The 23,339-nt window shown below is 35.9% G+C and overlaps 1 protein-coding gene across 3 annotated transcripts in view; it reads left to right on the top strand.

Moving 5' to 3' along the window:
* The window catches only part of KCNT2 (potassium sodium-activated channel subfamily T member 2), a gene marked incomplete at both ends in the record, with an annotated part of 111,899 nt that overhangs the window by 72,013 nt on the left and 16,547 nt on the right, over positions 1 to 23,339 (top strand). The window contains 9 exons of one of the 3 annotated variants that reach the window (XM_082287027.1): positions 1,842 to 1,950; positions 7,264 to 7,372; positions 10,698 to 10,847; positions 11,978 to 12,207; positions 12,874 to 13,090; positions 14,321 to 14,426; positions 14,656 to 14,828; positions 16,465 to 16,536; positions 19,154 to 19,288. In XM_082287027.1, coding sequence (XP_082143153.1) covers positions 1,842 to 1,950; positions 7,264 to 7,372; positions 10,698 to 10,847; positions 11,978 to 12,207; positions 12,874 to 13,090; positions 14,321 to 14,426; positions 14,656 to 14,828; positions 16,465 to 16,536; positions 19,154 to 19,288 — 1,301 coding nt within the window. The remainder of the gene's footprint in view (positions 1 to 1,841; positions 1,951 to 7,263; positions 7,373 to 10,697; positions 10,848 to 11,977; positions 12,208 to 12,873; positions 13,091 to 14,320; positions 14,427 to 14,655; positions 14,829 to 16,464; positions 16,537 to 19,153; positions 19,289 to 23,339) is intronic. The other 2 variants (XM_082287028.1, XM_082287029.1) reach the window with 2 other exon arrangements.

The following is a 23,339-nucleotide window of genomic DNA, read 5'->3' as shown; positions in this document are numbered from 1 at the left end:
AGAATAACTAAGCAAAAAACTTGGGAACCCAAAAAACCAGCTTTTGTACCCAAACATGTGGATATACCAAGTGGAAAGAGAAAAAAGAAACAATAATACAAGGTTATTAGATTCACAGTACATACCCACTGAGTTGATCTTATGAAGTTATTTAGGGCATTTAAGTACCCATTTTATATACATATATTACATATTTGTGGACTGCTTGTTCAAAGAAGAGCTAGAAAATGGAAAGCAAGGCATTTGCAGTGTTAAAACTGTTCATTTGCCAAATAACCATCAAGAGATTTTAATTTCAAAGTCTTTCCCTTTTCTATACAATAATATTAAGAAATATTTCAAGTTGAGGTTCACACTTTTAGTTTTACAACTCTCACTTCTGTGGGTCTAGATTTGCTCGAGTTTTTAACAAGATAGTGTAATTTGAATAATTTTACAATGAAATCTTCCTTCTTATATTTTACAATTATTGCACATTCTGATAAAACCAGGCTTTTTAGACAAAATAATAATTAAAAAAATGCAAGAAAATATCTAACATAGAGATAACTATATTTCTAGGCATGTAACATATTTGTGTGACTGCCATCTAGCACCTTACCCAGTCATTTGCTGCTTCTAAGCTGTGTTGGCATGTCATTACCTTAAGACAAAACAGCAAAAAACTCAACAGCACACAAAATCCTGAGGAGGGTAGATTGCCATATGTTATAGAAAAGTAAAGAAAAAGTGGCTGCATCTAAGGAAAACCTACAGCAGGTTATACCCAAGCTCTTAAATCTCCTGACTGGGCACAGCAATCCTACATCTATAAAACTGATAATAAGATAAAAGTGAAATAATGTATTTTGCCATCCTCTTATGACTCCATTCTAGTTTTTCTATTAGAAAAAAGTACTTGCTAACATCTCAATTGATAATAAAATATTATGGTTTGAAAATGTCAATTACGCTCTGTTCCAGGCAGAGATTTTCCCTTGTGTTCATGAGTCTGAAACCTTCTCTTACTGCTGATGCTGCAAACATAATGAATCATTCTTTATATTTTACCTTTAAATACCACCAATTTAATGACTAGCAAGGCATTTCAATCCAGGCATGGCTTCCTAGATACAAATCTGAAATATTTCTTTTTGGTTTTGAAATAAATAAAAACTGGTGGATGACACATTGGAATTAGTTTTACTTCACAAAATTCAAAGTATGAATGCATTATCACATAGATGACTTTTATGGATAGCAGTGTTCATCCTGCAGGTAACTCATTCTTGCCACGTGGTAGCAAGAACAAAAACTAACAGCCTGAAAAATCTCTTGGACTCCTTGGTCAGTAGTTGGCTAAATCCTGACATCAGTTGTGCAAATGTTTTAGTTCCACAAAAGTTCAGATCTGCTTTTAATTAAACTGATATTTTTAGAATTATCCACAATTTAAAACTCTCAGTTCTTGATGTCATCATTTAATGCTATTTTAATTATGAGTCTCTTTGGAAGGATGTCTATGCTACATCATTCTTGATTAATTAGACATGACTAATCACTGCCATCTTAAGTTTTCACACAATTATTTCACATCCAAATGCTACCCCTTTCCAAATGACACAATCATTAGCACTTGCAGAAAGATAGCAGAGGGTCAAAATACCTTATTAGTGGAAGATTTCTAGAAATTAATATGTAATAGTAATTACATAACCTGCACATAAACATCCACACCAGCTGGTGCTATGTGGTCTTAAAATGAGTTTTCTTCAATGAAGCCAGTCTGATAATAGATTCTTTTTCTAATCTGACATGGTTATTTGTATTTCATTGTCACCACCTCATACGCTTTCTTCTAGGATCACCAAACCATTTTAAGAGCATGGGCAGTTAAAGACTTTGCTCCAAATTGTCCCTTGTATGTTCAGATACTGAAGCCTGAGAATAAATTCCACATCAAGTTTGCAGGTGAGTGGAAGATTGCAGTCATTTGAAGTTAGTGTTTGACAGCTTGTTTCATGAACACACAAGCAAAGTGAGAAGCCCTGGGCATATTTACTACTTAGAAACTGATGAAGAGTGCAGTTTTGTAAAATAATACACATCCTAGCAGTGGCAAAGACTTGCAAGCACTTCTAAGAATTAATAGTCTTATGCTATATAATATAGAGAGTAGAATTATTTGATGTATAACTACTCCTGAATTACAGATCCAGGCAGGTCTCCAGTTTACTGTACCCATGTCTGTAAGCCATTTCTGTCTACTAAAACATAGTTACTAAGGGGTGTATGAGAAGATCTGTTCAGATTTAATCCAACAAACAATTGAAGGAAAAATCTTCTGATTGGACTGGCTTTTCCAAGTGGTATGGAAAACATTCTTTTAATTACTTGCAAATATTTTGGAAAGAGACATATAATTTAATTCTATATCCAGTAAAATGCGTGCCTTAGAAACCATGGCATAAAATGCAAAATGATGTTAAGAAAACTGAAAAAGATCCATTCCTATAAGAGATTACCATCTTTTATTTGACAAACTATTTCTCTGCATTATATATTTCTCTTTCTTTCTGTCTATATCCAAACAGTCACATATGTAAGTACATAGATATACATATGCTTATGTGCAAAAACACACAAATACTTTTGGACAAATATCTCTGAAGTAGAAGAGAAGCTTTCCTTTTCAGCTGCAGTTTTGAAAATTCAATTTTCTTGAATGATATTCCAAGGAAGAAAAGATTGCTGATTCATGCAAAAATAAAAACAACTCTATGGAAAAATATTAGTCTCCTCCATCATCCCAGAATGTGATGAAAAAGCAAATTCCAGTGCAGAACGGCTCCAGAGCAACAGTTAAAGCTGTAATTTTTAAAGGTACTGAATTTACCACTGGGTTAGAAAGAAGAAAAAAACCCATCAATAGCAGTTCTGAAGTTATAAAACTGTAGTCTCAAACTATGAGATGGCACAGCAGGGAATAAGGCTCATGCTGTGATGAGAATGATGGTGCTTTTTCATTTCCCCCTTGAATCCACCCAGCACAAACATAATCCCTGCTCCCTAGCCATGGCCACTTTTCTTTATCAAAAACTGTTAATTTGTTGTTCGGAATTGTGCTTTTAAGAGAGTTTCATTATTCCTAATGGCTTGTCTCTGTAGGAGCTTATATATAACTGTGCTTGTAAAACAGAGGCAATTTTTCATGTCTCTTCTAAGTGTTGGAGAATTTGGACCACATTTTCAAAAAAACCCAAAAAACCAACAACCAAAAGCCCCAGAAGACCTCTTTTGGTAATATTTCTTTCAGTTGAACTTCAGCATCACCAGTGAATGTTACCTCCTGCAAACGGTTAGGCACTGATGGAGCCATGGGAACAATATTTTTTGGCATACATTTTCCTAAGAGGACTTCCCTTTGGTATTTATGTCATCCAACACTTCATCATTCTGAAACATGTACCCGGGGGGGGGGCTGCAGACTACAGACCTATCCAGAGTGTTTACGAGTAAAATTTGTCACAACCATCCGGAACATTTTTCTAAGTGCTTTTCCTATTATGATTCAAGGCTTTATTACTGCCTTAATGCAAAAGCTTCTTTTCAATCTGATATTCCTTGAAAAAAATGACTCCTTTCTTCTGGAGGTTTCCCAAAAAAAATATTGTGCATTTTTATGAACCTGAAATACTTAGTAATAGGATTTTTTTTTTTTTTTAAACACAGGTTTAGAGACTACAGCTGTCAAAAATAAAGTTTTTGAATTTAGAAGAAATACAACCAAGTAGTCCTCCTAACTAAAGTTTAACTTTTAACTACATTGAAAATGTATAAAGCACTGGAAGCCCAGTTTTTCAGCGGCTTATAGTAGGTTGACCAGTCCTCCTAGATTGCACGAGGCAGTCCTGAAATTCAGACACTGACTGCATTTTCCTATAGGACAGACAAGCCTGGTTTTCTGCCTGGCAGTTTTCCGCATCCTGGAGGTTTTCTGCCTCAGGCAGAAACAGTAGATAGGAAAAGTAATTGTTATAATGTATTCCTATCCAGTAAACAAGACTTAGACATCCTTCTGCTCTTTAATGAGAGAATGAGAAGTTATTTTTGTTCTCAAAGCAAGAGAATGGAGGCATGTTGGCCAGGCTCATATGACCTGTCAGAAAGTCAGGTGTCTGGATTCCACCTGATGCCAGACACACATCCTTGCATCCTGCACCTTCTGTTATTTTTTATAGTGGATTTTTAACTACTTTGTTTAAAATATGAACCTACTTACATTGCTACAATGGCATGTTTGTGCCAGCAAAGCCCTTTGCAAGTTTAAGTTGTGAATACTTTTAATACACAGCCATTCTTTACATGACAGTTATCAGATGGGCAACTGCCTTATCTCTTAAGCTGAAATGCTTTGATTTCTCCCTACTAATTTCCAATATAAAAATGACTTGACATGGCCAGTTTTTCTTTCAATAATACTGGCAGTTACATTCTTAATCTTCCCACTTTTCCTTCATACACACAAGGCTACAAAAGGCCATGTACCCTTGATGCAAGCTCCTGGCCTTTCATTTCAGCACAAATGGGAAATAAAGTGAAGATTGTCCACAGCAGAGCAATATATTTATGCAATTCAGAGACTACTAAATTCAATATTTTCTGAGCTGAACTTAAAACTTTTATAACTTTTATGTGTATGTAGATGCAGATATAGATATAGATATATATCTCACCTTTACTTTGGATATTTGGAAAATATACATGATCACAATTCCAGGAAATGGGAATACATTTTGACGTTCTCTATTTATTCAAAATGTGCCCATGAATTAGCACAGATTGTTGATGTCTGACATCAACCCTTCTGTAGTTTATTTCAAAGAAATATAGTCCAGATTCACCAAAATGGATATTGAATGCAGCTGATGATTAATTTGTCCAATTACAGCTAAAAATAGTCTAGAAGTAACAGATGGGCATTTTTCTCTATCTGATCTGGTAGTGGTCATGTTAACTTATCAAATTGACAAAAGTAAGGTTTCTCAGAATAACTGTGCCTGGTCTAGGTCATTCTTACCACATGGCTGCTGCTGCAGGCATAAATCAGTATTTTGAGTCTGTTTTATCGTCAGTAGCATTACAGAAACCATAACTCACCCCACTGCATTACTACAGCCATTCGAGACAGACTTAGCAACAAAACCTCTGTCAAAATATATTTTCAACAGAAACAGCAACTTAGGGAAATTCTAAATGTAATATTTCTTTAGTATAAACTCAATCAAAATACTTCTTTTTCTGGGAAGCTGATTTGACATATTTAATATTCACTTCAAGATAAACTGCAGTTTCCTGGGCTGCTTTGCTGTCACACTGAATGAGTAATTTGCTGATTCTGGTACCTGCTGTCAGGGGACATGACTGATGTCTCAGACCTGAGGAGTGGGAGAGCTGTCATCCAGCTTCCTCCCTGCTCACTTCAGAAAGGAAGCAGCAGAAAAAGTTCTGTGTAATCCTCCACAACACAAGCCCTGAGCATAGAGAGAAAACACAGTACTGTTATAGGAAAGCTATAAACTGTCAAATAACTGGAAAAATGAGCAAGGCATTTTTGATCTGCTCTGTGTCTAATATAAGAACTTAACTGCAGAAGACCAAAGTCTCCAACAGGTGCAGAAGTAGTCCTGCAAGTCCAGCTCCAAGGCTCCTGATGTAAAACACTTGGCAACAGAGACACAATTAAGAGGCTGATGTAGGACAGCAATCTCTGTTTGCTGTGTGCTATATTCTTTGGTAACATAATATTTTATATAAGCATCTGCCAAAAAAGTTCCCCATATATGTCAGAGAGTAGAGTGCATCTGGAGGATTTAAATTTCAGTTTTCATCTGCATTGTGCCATCCATGATTGATTAACTTCCATTTCTATTTATTTAGGTCAGCATGTACAACTGGGTTCAAGTACAAATTCTGAAATAACAGATGATGAAGCCATTGCCCCCATTACCCTGTGTATTTTTTTCTCGTATTTTTAAAATGTTTCACTAAAATGTGACAACATTCCAAACAAAAAAAAAAAAAAAAAAAAAGGGGGAGGTTATTTGGCAAAATCCTATACAAATTAAAAAATAGGGAGAATTCTCTTTCAGTGTCAGGAAGTTGGTATTCACTTTCATAAATCTTTGCCATCTGACTAATGGTAATGGACTGCAGATATTCCATTCAGGCAGTAGTCTATGCCTTACCCTCTCAAAATCTCTGGTTTGAAATTCAAGTAGGTTTATTAATGGCATATGGTCATCTAAAAGAACATATTTCTATCTGAAATATTTTCTGCAGGAAATATTTAATTGCTATAGCTGAAATATATTTACAGGAGGAGAAATCTAATTTTGTTCTATATTTGACAGTGTCTTTATATAACTAAATTCATCCCTTCCCTATGACATTTAAATAGGCCCTGATCTTCAGAAAATGGGAGAATTAATTTCTCCATTCAGTAGTAAATGATTCTGTTGCTGAAAAGCTTCTAGATATTTCAAAATAAATGGAACAGAGAAGGCATACAAAATATGCCTTCACTTTTATTTTCAGTAAATGTCATGCTTATAGCTATACTATAAATTCTGTCAGGAAAGCCACTTAGAGAGGCAGGGTGGTTTTAAGGATTTCAGTGACACTGGTGAAACCAGAAGCAGATGTACACAGGTCAGATCTGGGTGGGGAGGTTATTTGCCTACCTTTACTCAGCAATTTTCATGTGGCCTGTGTTTTGATCAGCAGCTGTACTACTTGTAATATTCTTTCTGATCAGAAGCAAATTCTGCTCCCATTGAAAGAACCAAATACTAAATTCAGAGGGGAAAAAACTGACTTAGTATTAAATGCCTTCATGATTTTACAAAACCTATCTGACTTTATGTTTCTACACTGACAAGAAGTTACAAGTTTTGTGCTTGTCCCTTTTTATAGCCATTTCAATACTGTCACAGGTATATGTGAATCACATTAAAGAATAATTTCTATTTCCTTTTCATGCCATCAGCAAGCACTGGAGACCATTTATCTGTGATCTGGATTTAGAACAGTAGCCATCCATTTTAGACAGCATAAATAGGGAAAATCATATGCAGCTGATTTCCAAGGTTCAAGCACAAGATTAAGATCTTGGACCAAATTTTGATTGATGCATCTTCACCGTTTCCCTAGACAAGGAAGTGGTAATTCTGTTCAGTTGAAAGTATTTTTGTAAAACAATTTATATCCTTTCTTTCCCTGCAGATCACGTTGTGTGTGAAGAGGAATTCAAATATGCTATGCTAGCTCTAAACTGTATATGCCCAGCTACTTCTACATTAATCACTCTGCTGGTTCATACATCTAGGGGACAGTAAGTATATACTTCCATAAAAAGCCCCAAAACAACTTGGAAAAGTCATAGCTGATATTCTTTGGAAAGCAGCTTACCCTGAATTCCCACACAACTACAGTTTTAAAAAAGAAAATTCAACTTTGATGCACAATAAAAGCATCAAAATCCCTTACTCAAAGCAGTATAATTTTGAAGGGAACACCCCTTCCCCCCAGTATTTAAAGTTGCATGCTGTTGTGCCACTTCCACAATATGAAAGTACATGGAATTGTAGATCTATCACAAAGTTCTACTTAAGAGCACTAACAAGTCCTAAAAATACCTAATTTAATATGTTAATTTGAAGATCTGTTTCAATGAACTCAAAAAATGTTTTTTTTGATAACATACAGTATTTGCTCTTCTGTGCCTGCACATTTAGAGGCAAACAAACAGACACGATTTTTAACATGACTGCATGGCTGGAAGGGGTGCAGAATTATGGTGCCTCTGCAGAACAGTAGAACTCTGAATTCACTAAAATAATTTTACCACATCTGGTGTATCTCTGTTATGCTGTATTCTTAGATTAATAAGGTATTCTTGATTAAAATGTTGTGGGCACACAGATGCATAAAGGAATAAATCCCAAAATCCATCTGTAGAAATGGAATAGCTGCATATGCACTACACAAGTCTTGTAAAAACACTGATTTTTTTTTTCAAGTAACCATGAACCCAGTACATATATATTTATTTATAAGCAGTGTTAGTAACCTTCTGTATGACATTTCTAGTATTCCCCTTTGCCCAGAATGGGGAAAACAGAAATTCTTCCTAGAACTTTTACTACTAAGAACAGCAAATGTCAAGATTTTAACGGCATTGTCTGCACTAGAATATCCTAATAAGAAGGCAACAAAACATTGTTTTGATACCTGCTGAGCACCATGGTGAAATACATTTTTTACCTGCCTACCTTTCATTCTGTGACATACATAGAATACAGAACCTTTCCCAGTTATTTCATGTTACATGCACATAAAAGAAGAGCAGTGTTCCTAGCAGCTGCTAGAGAATTTTGCATCAGCACAAAAGCAAACACACAAAAGGGAAATGTTTTCTGCTGTACTTAGGAACTTCAGCATTTCATTTTTTAATACAGTCATATTGATCATTTACAAATTCCCAACTATGATGCAAAGTACCTGTCACAGAATTCAAAGTGCTTAAGATTTCTTTTGTAAGCAGAATTAATAGATGTAACCAGGATAATAAAAGTAACTGTTTTCTACTCTGGTCATTGGATACTAGGAGCAAAAAACCCCAAGTTTTTGCACAAATAGTTGTAGCATTACTTTGAGTCCAGAAGGATTAAGTAACATGTGTTTCTGTAAGAATGTACAATGTATGTTTCTGTAAGAATACTCTCCTGTATTTATACAGAAAGACTGAAAAATTGAAAATGTCTAGTTATTATTTATCTACTGTAGTCAGCACTCTTCAGAGCATTTATTCTCAGACAGACTCCAAAATAAGGGCATTTGTCCTTGTACTGCAGACATAAAACTGCTTTGGATTTGACTAATTTGTATTTCAGAGGGGTTTTTTTGGCTTTTCTAGATTTTTTTTGTTGTTGAACAAGAGGTAAATTAACTACTAATTGTCAAAATAGATTAAATTACCTTCATTTATACGTATGAAAGATGAAGTCATATGAGCAGTTGAGTTTGGCTAAGTAAAAAGATGAAGTGAAAGCAGATTATTTAAACTACAAATAAAAATTTTAACTATACCTGTATTTATAAACCAAAGAAATACTAAATTAGATCTATACAATATAGAAAATTATGAAAAGAATGTAAATAATTTGTTCAATAGATTTCCCATGTTACTAATGAACTGCTTTCCTTTTCATTAGTTCCTGTTTAATTATCCTTTCATTATTGTGTTTGCTATTAACATCTGCTTTAAACCTTATGTGGGACTCAAGTTTTAAATACCTGTTAAGGAGGTGTAAATAATCCTGTTGTCTTCTCAGCTGTTCATGGAATTCAAAACTTTGGTGTGTAAGACATCAAAATTCTATCCCAAATCTTACTTATAATCTCATTATTGATCTTAATTATTAATCTTAATATTTATGTTTAACTGTTATCTGATTATCTAAAATAGTAATACAACTCTATTAGGGTTTGTTTGACAATACAAAATATTGGAAGAAAATAACCTTTCTGACTTGAAGTTAATGTGATCTTTACAGTACAGCCCCATGGGAAGCTTTCAGACAACTCACTGGAACCAAGCAGACACTAAACAGGTGACCATTTTATTTTGGGGGAAAAATGTTCTGAAATTACATTGTTCTATACCTAGTACACTGGTTGCACTGGTGCAACAAAAAGGGTTTACTTATTTCTGTCTTGAATGAAAATGTTTTCCTGAGGAGGGTGGAGAAACATGGTAAATTGAAGAAAAATAGAAATTGTGTTAAGATATTGAAAATGTATAAATGAGCATAAAGGAGCATGTCCCAATATCTTGAGATCTTCACTCAAGTGGCAAAACACAGAAAACACTTGTCAGTTTTGTGACCTATCTGCACATATGTGTGCATATACATCAGTTATCTCCAGTGAAAACTCATGCAGGCAGAACCTTCTTTCCACATGAAACTTAATAAAGAAGTTCTCAGGAGCTCCAGGGCTACAAGTTTTGGGGTTGCTGAGGTTTGGAACATTTCCACTAAACTGTTTGCATTAAGGGCAGCAGCTGCACAGAGTAAAGGATAATCTGCTTTGTCATTTATTTTCTTGCACTAGAGAAAAGGAGCTATGTACTTGTGAATAGTCTGCAAGACACAGGAACCAAAAATACCCAGAGGGTAAAGATCACTGATAAGCAAATGCAGAAAAATCTCTCCTACAGATAAAATGACCAAAGACAAATGATTCTTTCCTACATAAGTTGTCATTAATGATATTCAGGCAGGAACCAGAGTCTGCCACTAAGCATGTGAAGAAACTGTCTATGAATAGAAAGAGCATGCTGCTGGTTTTACCTGTCATCCTCAAATTGCCATGGATCTACTTATTATGGTGTGAATTTAAACTAATTGACCCATCTCTCTCCTGATACTAAAGCACATACTCTTATAAGTCTATTACTTAGCAGAAAATGCTCTTTAATACATTAAAATAATCTCTGTACTTACAATATTACCAAGATTTAACCTCAAATATTTCTTTCGGATAAGCCCATAGGACATTTTCAATAGACATTTGTAGTTTCTATTGACAAGAAATACCATTCTGATTAATAAGAGTTTTACATTAAGTGTTAAATTATTCTCTTTATGTTTCAGGGAGAGTCAGCAATCACCAGAACAATGGCAGAAAATGTATGGCAGATGCTCTGGTAACGAAGTGTATCACATTAACCTGGAAGAAAGTACTTTTTTTGCTGAGTATGAAGGGAAGAGCTTCACATATGCTTCTTTCCATGCACATAAAAAGTATGTTTATTTTCTTATCAACCATTAAAAGTTCAAAGAAATAATTACTTGTTTTGCCTGCAACGTAGCTTTGCACTAAAGGCACAGTAGTACACGCTACTCTGTTTCTGCATTTAAATATCTGACCTCTAATACAGAGGTTTCTCTGAGTCAGAGCTGGTCAGGTAAAAGCTTATGTTTGTTCTGTACAGCCCACCTCAGTCTAAGAGAATAGGATGTAAAGGATATAAATGATGAGCTGGACAACAAGAAAAAAAAAGGCACCTTAGAGGGGTTTTCCTAGAATACCAATCCTTTCCCAAGTCCAAAATAATCTAGAAAAGAATGGGTGGGAGGGTGGGAGGTTTTTATTTATTTAAGACTCAGCTGGAAATCTGGCTTCCTTTGTGGCATGTTAATTTTATGGAAAATGTACGATTTAAAAGTGGCACATAGCACATTCTGCTGATTGTTCAAACATCAAACTCTTCTTTCTGTTAGATGATAACATACCTGCTTTAAAGTGCAGATGAGGCATCACGTATCCAGTGCTGCTCTGTGAGATGAACATACAAATTAAACACAAATCATGTGTGTTTGTATATATTTGATAAAATAAGCATTTCTCAAACCCTAAATGCTGGGTTTATTCTCATATTTAATCAAGGAGAGAAAGAGGTTTTTTTGCTGTAATTCCTTATTTTCTATCACTAATCAAATACATTTCTAAGAGTGAATTGTGAAATTTAAAAAATGAATTATGAAAATGGTTTCCATTACTTATAAATAATGGAACAATTTAACATGATTAATAATTTTTCATATCATGTATCCATTTTTCTACCAATATTTTCCCAAAAAGGACTATTCATCTGACAGAAAAAATCAACTAGAACAACATTAGGAGAATATTATGGGCATTACAAAAACCACTCAATTGCCTAGGAATTCATGAGCTCAGAAAAACTGCTTGATTTGACTTGGCCTATTTAGCAGAAAACATTTTTCAAACATCTTTGTCATCCAGAAAGCTGCAAATGTTCATAATGTGCAAAGAATAAAAATACACCTGAGGTTCAGTTTTGACAATGGAAATTCTGGTGTTTGCAGGACTGTGCAAAGTGAACCATGCCTTTCCTTTTCTAATTAAGGTTTGGAGTCTGTCTGATTGGTGTTAGAAAGGAAGATAACAAAAACATTTTGCTGAATCCAGGTCCTCGATATATCATGAGTTCTACAGATATATGCTTTTATATAAATATCACCAAAGAAGAGAATTCTGCTTTTAAGAAGCAAGAAAAGCATAGACAAAATCATGAATCAAAATTATCTTATCATGGAGCTTCTAGGTTACCAGTACACAGTATAATTGCCAGCATGGGTAAGTAAAAAAAGAATAAAAAATTACATCACAACATATTCCTATCTAATGAGTAGTACATTTTAAAGCAACTTCCTAAAATTTTAAGAAACTATAATCATGTATAGAAAGAATTATTATAAAAACTTTTAACATTTTCCTTGATATTAAAAAAAAAAAAACACAGACAAACCAACAACAAAAAACCCAAACAAATGGAATTGGGATCTCTTTTTCTTTTACTTGACAATGTGGAATTAAACTACTAAAGACTGGTATAAAAAAGTAAAGTGAAGTGTTTGCAAAGCAAAACAACTGGGTAGATCACGAGTACGTCTTTGGCATTCATACCTGATTGTTTGTAAGAAGTTTTCTTGAGCTTCTTTAATTTAAAAAACACCATTTAGTAAAATCTGCAGGTTGTTGATGCATATAAATATGGACTCATTATATAAGGTATGATTTTAAAGAGGTAGTTAACAAGAAGACATAGACTAATTGTCAGGAAAAGTGCTCCTTTCCTCGAGTACAGTTGAAATATTTGTTTTATTTTAACGAAATAAACGCAATTAGCATAGTGTTGCTGTCAGTCCTTTGCCATGCAGTCAGGGAATCCCCACTAATTACAGGAATCTCATTAGAATGTTCTAAGCAGCACACTGAGGAAATGTTTTCCCTTACCCTTAGGGACCGTGGCCATCGATTTACAGGACACCGGGTGCCGCGGGCCCAGCGGGGCCACCCTGGCCCTTCCTGCCGAGGGGGGCAAGGAGGGCAGGAGGCCCAGCATAGCCCCAGTGCTGGAGGTTGCAGACTCCTCCTCCCTTCACACGTGTGACCTGCTCAGTGACCAGTCAGAGGATGAAACCACTCCATCGGATGACGAAGTCTCTGCAGGCTTAGAGTACGTATAGTACATGTAAAATAATGTGGAACGTTAATACTATATAAAAAGCATCAATAATCTTTTTTGACATGCAGATCAGTCTGAGGACTTGTAGGAAGCAAGTCCCATGAAGCACAGTTACAGAATTATTCCCTTCTAGGAAATGCTAGCAGAATGCTTATAAGCCTATGACAGATTAACTCTTCCATTTGCCAGAAATTTTCTTCTTGCAGTTAAAAAAGCTGTAGTGATGTATTGCAATCCATTCATAGCCTATTTTATGCCTTTTTTTTACTTTCTGTAATTACTAAGTCAGCACTCAACAAAGTTGTAAACAGATAAGTACACCTGTCAGGAGACTGCAGTGATAATCAGATATCCAACAGGCTTTTTTGAGTGCTGGGGCTGGATGTGTGATTTCAAAATGCAGAAATGACAAAAAAGCAGTATGGGACAAAATGATCACATCTAATTCAAAATGCTTGTTAGTGTGTTACTGAAAGTAATGATGCATTATTCAGATAAACCCAGAAGATTCAATCCTGCTGTGCAGATGAGCAATTATGTTTATTGGGATTGCTGACAGGGGTGTTAAAACTGAAACACACAATTAAACCAGCAGAGTTTCCCATCTCCACCAGTGACAAGCATGAGACACCCCAGGGAAGACTGTCAAACTCCAGAGAAAAAATTAATAGGATAAGTCATCTTAAATGTGCAGACTGAAACACCAGGATTTAAAAGGCCTCTTGTAAAAAAAAAAAAAAACTAAGGTCAATTAGAAATTTTATCTCATTGGGTAGAGGATTTGCCATTTAGAATTAATTTCAGCCATTTTGAAAGTATGTTATTAAAGCAAAAAGGTAATGACTTCACTCATTCTTGGTAAGTATTTGAAAAAAAATCGGAGAAGGAAGAGCAGAAGTACAATTATTTCTATTTTCTTTCCTTCCTTTTTTAACTTAAAAGTTTCCAGTTCAAAACACTATGACAGCACACTATGATACAACAGACTATTTTCAAAAACCCATGCAAAATTCCTTCAGTCCTCAAAAGCATGGCAGCTTTCACTAAGTTCTATTGAATTGGCTGCAAAAGACATTTGTTTGACCTCTATGAAACATAGTTCATTTTGTGTACTTGACTCTAAAACCTGGATATATGTATAAACATCCCATAAAATACTTGTGTAGTCACCTGTGTTTTGGTAATGTGCTGTACTGAAAAATGGTTTTTTTTCTATTTTAGGTATGCCAAAGGCTATCCTCCTTACTCTCCTTATATTGGAAGTTCTCCCACCTTTTGTCATCTTCTGCATGAAAAAGTCCCCTTCTGTTGTCTAAGACTAGATAAGGTAAAGGGAGTTTCTGTTACTGGATAACCCTGCATTCTCATTTGTCTGTTGCATTTGAGTAGAGCTAAATTCTGATTTCTCCTTAGAGATGAAGTCTGTGCAGCATTTGCTATAATATTATATTTTTTCCTCCTTTTCCTCACCAAGTGTTTATGTCTAACCACGTCTGTAGTCAGTCATCTGATACAATATTCACATGCACTGAACTTGTTTCTTACTTTGATTTTAGGGATGCCAGCATAACTACTATGAAGATGCCAAAGCCTATGGATTCAAAAATAAATTGATTATAGTTGCAGCAGAAACTGCTGGAAATGGCTTATATAACTTTATTGTCCCACTCAGAGCTTATTACCGACCAAAGAAAGAACTAAACCCCATTGTATTACTGCTCGATAATCCGTAAGGAGACTTTTGTTACCCCCTCTGCTAAGTTTTAAACTCATTTTACCATTAATTCAATAGATGACCACTTTTCACATGGCCAGCTGAAAATCAAAAACATTATGGCACACTTACCTTTGAGAAAAGTTAGTGACAAAAATCATACCCTATGGTCACTGTCTTATACAAAATTGACCTTTTACTGACTGTAAATGGCTGTAGTAAACTTAAATGTCCTTATTCTTCATGCCAATGTTTCAGCTAAGTTTTTCTTAAAATTACCCCCAAAATTGTGAATGCTACTGCTAAAATTAAGTAACTTAATAAACACTGTAAAAAGCAAGCTGTGTAACAGTTTCACAGCTATGTGACAGCACTAACCTACTTAACACAATGCACTTACTGGCCTGGACCAGTTAGGGATATTTTTAATAACTCTACACTCAAAGATAAACAGTTCTTTAAACCAAGAGGACACCCACAGACACACTTTTTCTAAAATTATTTAAAGCCATGGGTGAAAATTAAAACCTGCAGTATTGTTGTTACTTTTATATCTGTCTGCTGATTGCTGGGATTTTTCCATTTCTTCCTTTTAAAATTTCAGTCAAATTTGTCCCTGTCAATAGTGGTTCATTTATAATCTGATCATGAACTAGGTTTTTTTTTTCTTGCAAAACTTTGGTACAGCTCAGCTACTTAAAATCACAGTTTGAAGACAGAAACAGAGGTTAACTGTACACAGAAAAGTAGAACAAGCTAAGAAAGCAAAAATGTCTTGTAGGTTGCGATTCCAGGGCTGACACTTCCTTTTACGTAGATCTGTTCCAGTTTAAGTGATTTTTTTTCTACAAAGGCCTGCTGTGAAGTGTCCCACTTTGCCTCAGGCAGCTCCTTAGTCACCTGTGCTTGCACAACAGAAGGTTTTTATGTAGGTACCATGGTATAGAGTGAACTACACAAATTGAGAAGCCTAAATGAGGCTGAATCGCTTCCACTGGCAGTGCGAGAGCAAAGCCGTGGGCACATGGGGCCCTCTAGCGCCAGCTTTTTTTGTCAGCACAGTGCCCTACTTCACACCTTTCAATGCTGTTGTGACACTTCATGGCTAAACCCACTTTTGATTGATTAATGTGAAGTAAAAGCTCTGCTTGCTAATTAAACCAACACCCTTAGTGTTGTCTCCCTCTATGCAGCGTTTGCAGTGACTCCTCTGAAAGGGAGTAGGCTTGAAAAGCAGTATGTGTCACAAAACGCAAGTGATGATTCGATTTCCACATTTCAATTAAGAATTCTTGATGCTTATTTTAAGTCCTCCTAAGGCATACACTGGAGTATAACTTGGTAGTGTGTCCTTGACATCACTCATTCATTCTGATATTTGGAATTGTCCTGTGCCATAACATTTCTGATTTTAGAGGTGCATTTATTAATATAAGCATGTTAATTCTGATCATTCTTTATGATCACAGCAAACTGTTGATTCACAGCTTTCTGAAAACCTATCCCCTGCTTAAACTGATATTGCAATGCCAAAGTTTAAAAAAGTTATTTTTTTAAGAAAACCCCAAAGTACCAGTTGATTTAAATATTTTAGAAGAGATGCTGCTGTTGTGATACTGTGTTTCATTTTGTAATTCCGTCTGCTGCTCAGGCCAGATATGCATTTTCTGGATGCAATCTGTTGGTTTCCAATGGTTTACTACATGGTGGGCTCTATCGACAAGTAGGTGAAATAACTGTTAGAAAACTTAACTTTGTAGTCTCAGTGGTTTGTTGTGTGTATTGTCACTGCATGTTTTAGTGTGCGTGTTGTAGCTGGAGATGAGCTTTTTGCATGCATAGTCTGTGTCTGTGTGCTGTAATTTGGGATTTCAAATTTCTCATTTATAAAGGATCTCATTAGTGAAAAGCGTGACAGGGAGCACAAGTTAATATCTTCAAAAACATAAGATTAACTGTTATTTAGGTGAGTTCATATGTTTCAAGAGATGAACAGATTATAGCTCTGATTCTAATGTCAGTCTGTACTGAGTTATAACTTGTTGGAAGTCATTGACTCAGGTTTTGTAAAGATAGCTACAGAATGCAAACAGTCTTGAATGTGTCCAACAGTCTTCATCTTCCACTACTTAAATTATCACTTACTCCTACATTTCTGTCTTCACCTCTGCTAATATATGTTTATGGATACAGGTTTAGCAACAGAAATTTCATGTAAAAATCAGGCAGAAACAAGAGAAGAGCATGGACTCAGGAGTATTTTAGTAAACTCCTCTGTGTAGAGTGTAAATGTAAAGAAAACCATTTGCTTCACTACATAGTGAATACTGAATTGGGGCTACAACTCCATAATATTAATCCCCCCTGTAGAAATCAAAAAACTTAATTCCTGCTTATAATAGTGATACAGTTACAGATTTACCATGGTCCTTGTGAGGTTTACAAAGGGTCTACAGAAACGTTTTTCACTTTACATTTTTTCTTCTTAAGCAAGAAAGGGTTGCAGGTTATTGACATCTACTACTTTCTTAACTCTTAAGTCCATAATAGTTATAAAAAGAACTCATAGTGGCAGAACAATTAAATGTATACTTAAGAAGGAATACTCAAAGTATTCAAAGTAATTGATAACTGAGATCTTAACCTATTTTATTAATGTGGAAAATCAAACTTTGTTTAAATTTACTGAGTTTATTTCAAAATGGAAATTGCCAAATCCCTCCCTAATGGTGTTTTGTTGTTCTTTTAGAATTGAGTGCATTAAAAAAAATGAAGCATGTAGTCTTTGGAATAAGTCATTGTTCAGAATTCAAAAGTTCAGTCATACCAGCATGAACTTCTGCATCTTTTCTGACACTAAAATCACTTTAATTCACGGTGCAATAAGCAACCATAGTTTGTAGAGGGTTTTTTTGACATCTATTTTCATTAATTAGATACTTTAAAAAATATAGTTCATACATATTCCCCGTGTTTTCCTCAACATGTTTTTAAATCACATACAACTAATAGATCTGATCAGCTATAGATAAGAAATACATTGTAAAACATGCACATTTCCTTTTCTCATTAAAGGGGTATAAACCACGTTCCTAAAGTATCACCTACTACCTGCAAGTATCTGAAATATTTATCATTTGGTCACCAGCAATGTCATCATCTTAGATAGAAAACCACCAAAGCAATGATTCTCATTTACCATTCTCTTTTTGTTAGAAGTAGATGGGTCACAGAAGAGCAGCTTTACCAAAACTCAGAGCAGAGAGGGACTTCATCAAAATATGTCAAGTAGTAGGTACCTGTACAGATTTGAGATCTGTAACTGAAGAGATTTCACAGTTGTGCAGAAATCTAGTCAATCTTGAGAAACCTTTAGCTACAGGTACATGAGAACTAGAATTATAATACTTCCACATTAGCATTTTTCAAATTCTCCACAAGCCAGCCAAAGGTAACTGCTAAAATAAGAATAGCTGTTGAGCTTATGAAATTCTGAAATGCAAAAAATCTGGGTATTTCAGAATAGGCAGCTATTTTCAGGGATCAACTGAAAGTCTGAAAAAGCAGACATACAAATTACTCAGAAAAAAGTTTGGACTTCTACTTGTACACTACAGTTGTTGGCATAGATCATATAAAATCAGTTTTTCTTTTGCTGTAGACAACCATCAGTGATATTGCACTGGTTCAAAAATTATGATATATATTCTTCCAAAATAAGTTATTAAAAAAACCCACCATGTTTGTCAGAAAGTGCTTGGGGTCTGTGGAATATGCTGTTGTTAAAACAGATGAAACATGCTTCATTTTGGAGACAAAGGTGCAAGGCATGATGAGAACTGTAACTCAGCTGTCTGTGAGTGTTTTCTGTGGTTGGGCTTCACACAAACAGTGTCCAGCTGTGCACAAAGTTCTGCTGCTCTGCAGCTGCTCCCAAAAGCATCCTGAGAACACTCCAACTCATTTATTAACATTTTGAAGCCAAAATAAAACTGTAGGAAAGAGCAACTCAGAGCATTTGTTTGGGTTTTTCTATTGTCAGAAGTAACTGCAATGGAGCAATTTGTTGCAGTGGATAAGGCCAAAGTCTTCCCAAGTAACTGCTAAAGGCTTATTTAAAAAAAAATTATATAGATTTATCATTAACGAAAAGAGAGGGACTGTAACAACCTACTGAAATAGATTCTGTATTCTATTCTACCAATTAATTGAGATGTTATCCTTGATTGTATTAGAAGTTACGATATGTAGCTGATCTGCAGATGCCAGCCATGGCTAATCTTTCAAGTGTTCCATATTTAAGTTGCTTGTTTCTTTCTCCCTCTTTCTCTTCACAAAAGCCTAGATGACTTATTAAGGTGTGGGGTCACCTTTGCAGCTAATATGGTGGTGGTGGACAAAGAAAGCACCATGAGTGCTGAGGAAGACTACATGGCAGATGCCAAGACCATTGTGAATGTGCAAACCCTCTTCAGGTAAGGCATTTTTGCAGTCTATCTACACATCCTCATTAATTCTGAAATACTTGATACCTTTTGTGCCAAGAAATTATTCTTTTTTTATTCTACTTAAGTTTTCCCTTGCATGAATTTGTGTCTTACATAGGCAAACATTTTCCCACCCTGCTTAGTAATTCACGTAGAATCCTGAGGTATTCTCCTGAAAGCTCAGATGAAATGCTTTGCATCCCAAAACCAGATGATCATTCTAAAAGGTAGCTGTCATGTTTACAGGAAGGAAAATAAAGTTACTCTTGAAGACTTAGGATGAAAGGTAGTTGAGAAAAGAAAATTCACAATAATGCTAAAGCCCATATGCAAAGCAGATCCTTGTAATGCTGAAAGCAGTGCATCACTATGAACTTAGTAGCAAGTGTTCACACCTTGAATATTTAGTTTTGCACAAAAGTTAGGGTTTTATATATATGCAACATTACAAATGACAGGAACGTGGTAAGAATCATGAGAGTATAAAATGATCAGTCTAGTAAAGAGGCTGAGGAGGCTGTGTTGAAAAGCAGAACACTGAGATTTGCTATTCCTTCTGAGAGCTCTCCTCATTAAAGCCTTTGTGTTAAATATCTTCGTTCAGTAAGTATGAAAAAATGTGTCACTTTGAGCAGAGAAAAACATTTGCTTAGTAAAAACCCCCCAAAAATCTCACATAAAACAAAACACACTACAGAGTCAGCTACAGATTGGATCCCTGATTTGGGGCTTAAGCCTAGCACTTCCTGGTGTTCATTCTAGTAAGACCTGGAAGAAAACTGAGTATCATTCAACACTGCTTCTATTGCAATTACTTGTCCTCTGTGTCAAGCCTTCCACAAAAGACCGGAGAGAGGTGCATAGTAAAAGTCCTTTGAATCCTTCAGTGGTTTAGAAAACTGCGCTCATTAAAATACAAGTATTTAAATGGAGCTTTTTTGTAAACACAGATCTGTGAGAATGCAGTTAAATGCTGTTTGCATTTCTGCATGTGCTCAAAGAATCAAAATCTACAATGCACAAGAAACTTTATTTCTGTCTTTTTCTAACAGTCAGTTTCTGAATTGGTACCCGATACGTGCACAGGTGTGTTTTGTACTCACACTTAGGAAATTTGGGTTGAACCTATAACTGAACTCTATCTGTGCATCACTCAGATCCACTCCTAACCATACAGCGCTAAGGCATCTTACTGAGGTTTTTTACATACATCAATTTTTCAGAAATGCATTTTAACCCCAAATGGAAAAAGGAGTTCTATCAAAAATAAAACTTGCAACGTTCCAATTGTTTTTTCCCATAGTTGTGCTCTACTTTGTAAAAGATCCTAATAGGAAACTACATACCTGAGGTATCCAATTAGATGTTCTGTACACTCCTTCAGTTGTCTTGCACGATGTTTGCAACTAGATGGCAGCTTTAACTCACATACAAACTCTGTGTCTGGTTCAGTATTAACACTGCGTATTTACAATCAAAGTTAATTAAAATAAATATCTTGGTTTAAGACTTAACAATACTTCTTCATAAAAGTTTATAGACGTTCACAAATAATGCATTGCATAAATTTGGTTTTTTCCCTAGAACGTACAAAAATGTCACTGCATTTTTTATAGTATATAAAAGTGGTAGAATTAAGTAAGCTTTGGGAAGAGGCATAAGGTAGTGGCATTTACCTGTTCTACAGAATAAACTACACTCATTGCACCAAGGTAAACAGTTTTGTAAATGACCTCTAAAAATATATTGAAGGCTTTTTCATCAGTTATTAATAGCTACTAATGTCAGAAACTAATGAAGAAAAGACTGAACATGGTAGAGAGCAACAGCATTTAACACAAACCGTAGTGTTAAAGAGCGATTTTAAACCACTGGATTTAATACATGCTGTTCTCGACGATATCATGTCATTGAAGAAGACTCCACTTTAGTCGCACCAGGTGAAATCCTTCCGGAGGATACAGGCTGATCTAAACATCCCTGATGTGAGTTACTCAGGCTTGAAAAAGCCATGTGAGAGTGCTGCACTACTGTTTGGCCTAGGCTGGCAGTTCTCATACACCTGTTCTGAAATTATTCCCAATATACATAAATTAGCAATCCTGCTTTGCCAGGAGAGCGTGCTCCCCACCCTGGAAGCCAGATTCATTGTTTATAAGGACAGGGTTATCAGCACCTTTAGGGCTAGAAGCTGTGCCATCCCAATTAAAACTGTGACACAGCACTAGCTTGTCTAACATAGTTAGGAGTACAGAAGTGTGACTCGAATGGGCACACTGACTAAGAAAGAACAAGCAGCTTAAAAAGAAAAGGAGAAATTAATAGTCTTGGACTATGCCTTAAGATGCTTTTCACTTTCTAAAATGAAAGGGGCAGCCAACCACTGAGTCCCTGTAGACAGGTGTGAGTCCAGTGCTGCGATAAGGAGCAATGCGGGGTCCGCAGGCAGGTGCAAAGGAGAGACCTTTCCTGCGAGAATGCGGCCTTTTGAAGCAGTTGGCCGGTTATTGGTTTACAGAGCTTTAAAGCGCAACAAGCGTCATCCGGCCAACCCCCACGCACCACGATGTGGACATGCGATGCTCAACAGAATCTTTTTCTACCCCTAATTCAACTGTGTCTCTTCCCCATGGTTCTTTTCTACTTAGCCGAAGTAACAGGCCTGAGCCATGATTTTACAAAGGCAACAAGGCCTTCATTTTATAAGGTTTTACCTATGTGCAACCAGTCCACCTCAGAAAAGCAGCGGGTTTCCTCAGGCAGTAGGGCTGTACTACTATAAAGTTTTATTAGCTTACCTCTTAAAGGCTGTGCTTCAAATCCTGCAGGAAGCCTATTGCCAGCAGTACACCTAACAGGCCTGTATTTTGGCTGGCATCTAGCTGTCAGCACCAATTTAGAGATAAACCAAACGAGGTGCTATGATGGCATTGCATTGCTTGTCTGATTTCCAAATAACCAGTTCAACAGCAAGCCATGTCTTCCATCAGGCTAGTGGGGCTTTCTCTGCCCCATCCAGTCCTGTCTCACTAGAGTGGGGTAGAGGAGAGGGATCTTTGCCCAGAAGGAGCCTGCTCCAGTGCTGAAAGTTGGCAGGCAGTGTGCCTTACACCCAGGGCAAGAAGCAATCTGTCCCTGACTACCTGGAGGGTAATTTCCCCTAGTTCAGCTAAAAGGCACTCGTAAGTAAAATATTTTACCAATACCAGTTTTGAAACTGATTTCCTAATATAAATCAGTTTTCATATCTCAGTAATAAACTAAACCATCTTTAGGAGAAACATAGCAGCCTGCATTTTTTCCTGTAGTTGTGTGTATTTAATCATGAGATAAGCTTTTGATTTCCTAATTCTGAATTCTGTAGTGTTAGTTTTCAAATATAATATGGGATTAACACATATTGGGGTAGACAGTCTGGATATACATTTCCTCACATTTAGGCTCTGCTTGAATTGCCATTTCAGTGATGTTTCTCCCTGCAAAAGTGAGGGAAAAGGACAAGACTTGCAAAAAGGTGCACTGAATTCCATTTGACACTAACTTACTAAACCCTGCTTCCATGAAAACTGAGACAGAAGCCACATCAATGATGTAAATAGTACTACAATTGTCTATTGCCAAGTATAGATAAGTACCCTCAGGATCACCAGAAGAGGCTACAAATGTACATCTCATTTTCTGACATGAATCTGTAGATGAAATACTCAAATAATAATAATATGAGTCCTATTCCAACTTCTTTAGTATTTAAATAGCATAAACTATGATTTTCTTTCTGTTTCTTGGAGCCCTGAGTGCTGAGGAGGGGCTCTTTAGTCTGCTGCTTGAAAATCTGTGTAATTCAGCCAGTTCACAGCTGAGCTTTCTTCACTGCTTTTTGTTACTGGAAGCCTGAATTGGTGTTAAGTTATAAATATTTTGTATATGTAAATATTTCAAAGTGAGAACATAAGTATACATAAACATACATTTTCTCAGCAACTCCCACAAGTGTCACTTTTCATCTATATTGCTCAGACTGTAGTCACAGCATACAAAC

The sequence above is a fragment of the Coloeus monedula genome, assembly GCF_965178545.1.
Source record: "Coloeus monedula genome assembly, chromosome: 9".
Classification (NCBI taxonomy): domain Eukaryota; kingdom Metazoa; phylum Chordata; class Aves; order Passeriformes; family Corvidae; genus Coloeus; species Coloeus monedula.
Note: the sequence above shows the minus strand (reverse complement) of the source record. Positions and strands in the feature narration are given on the sequence as shown.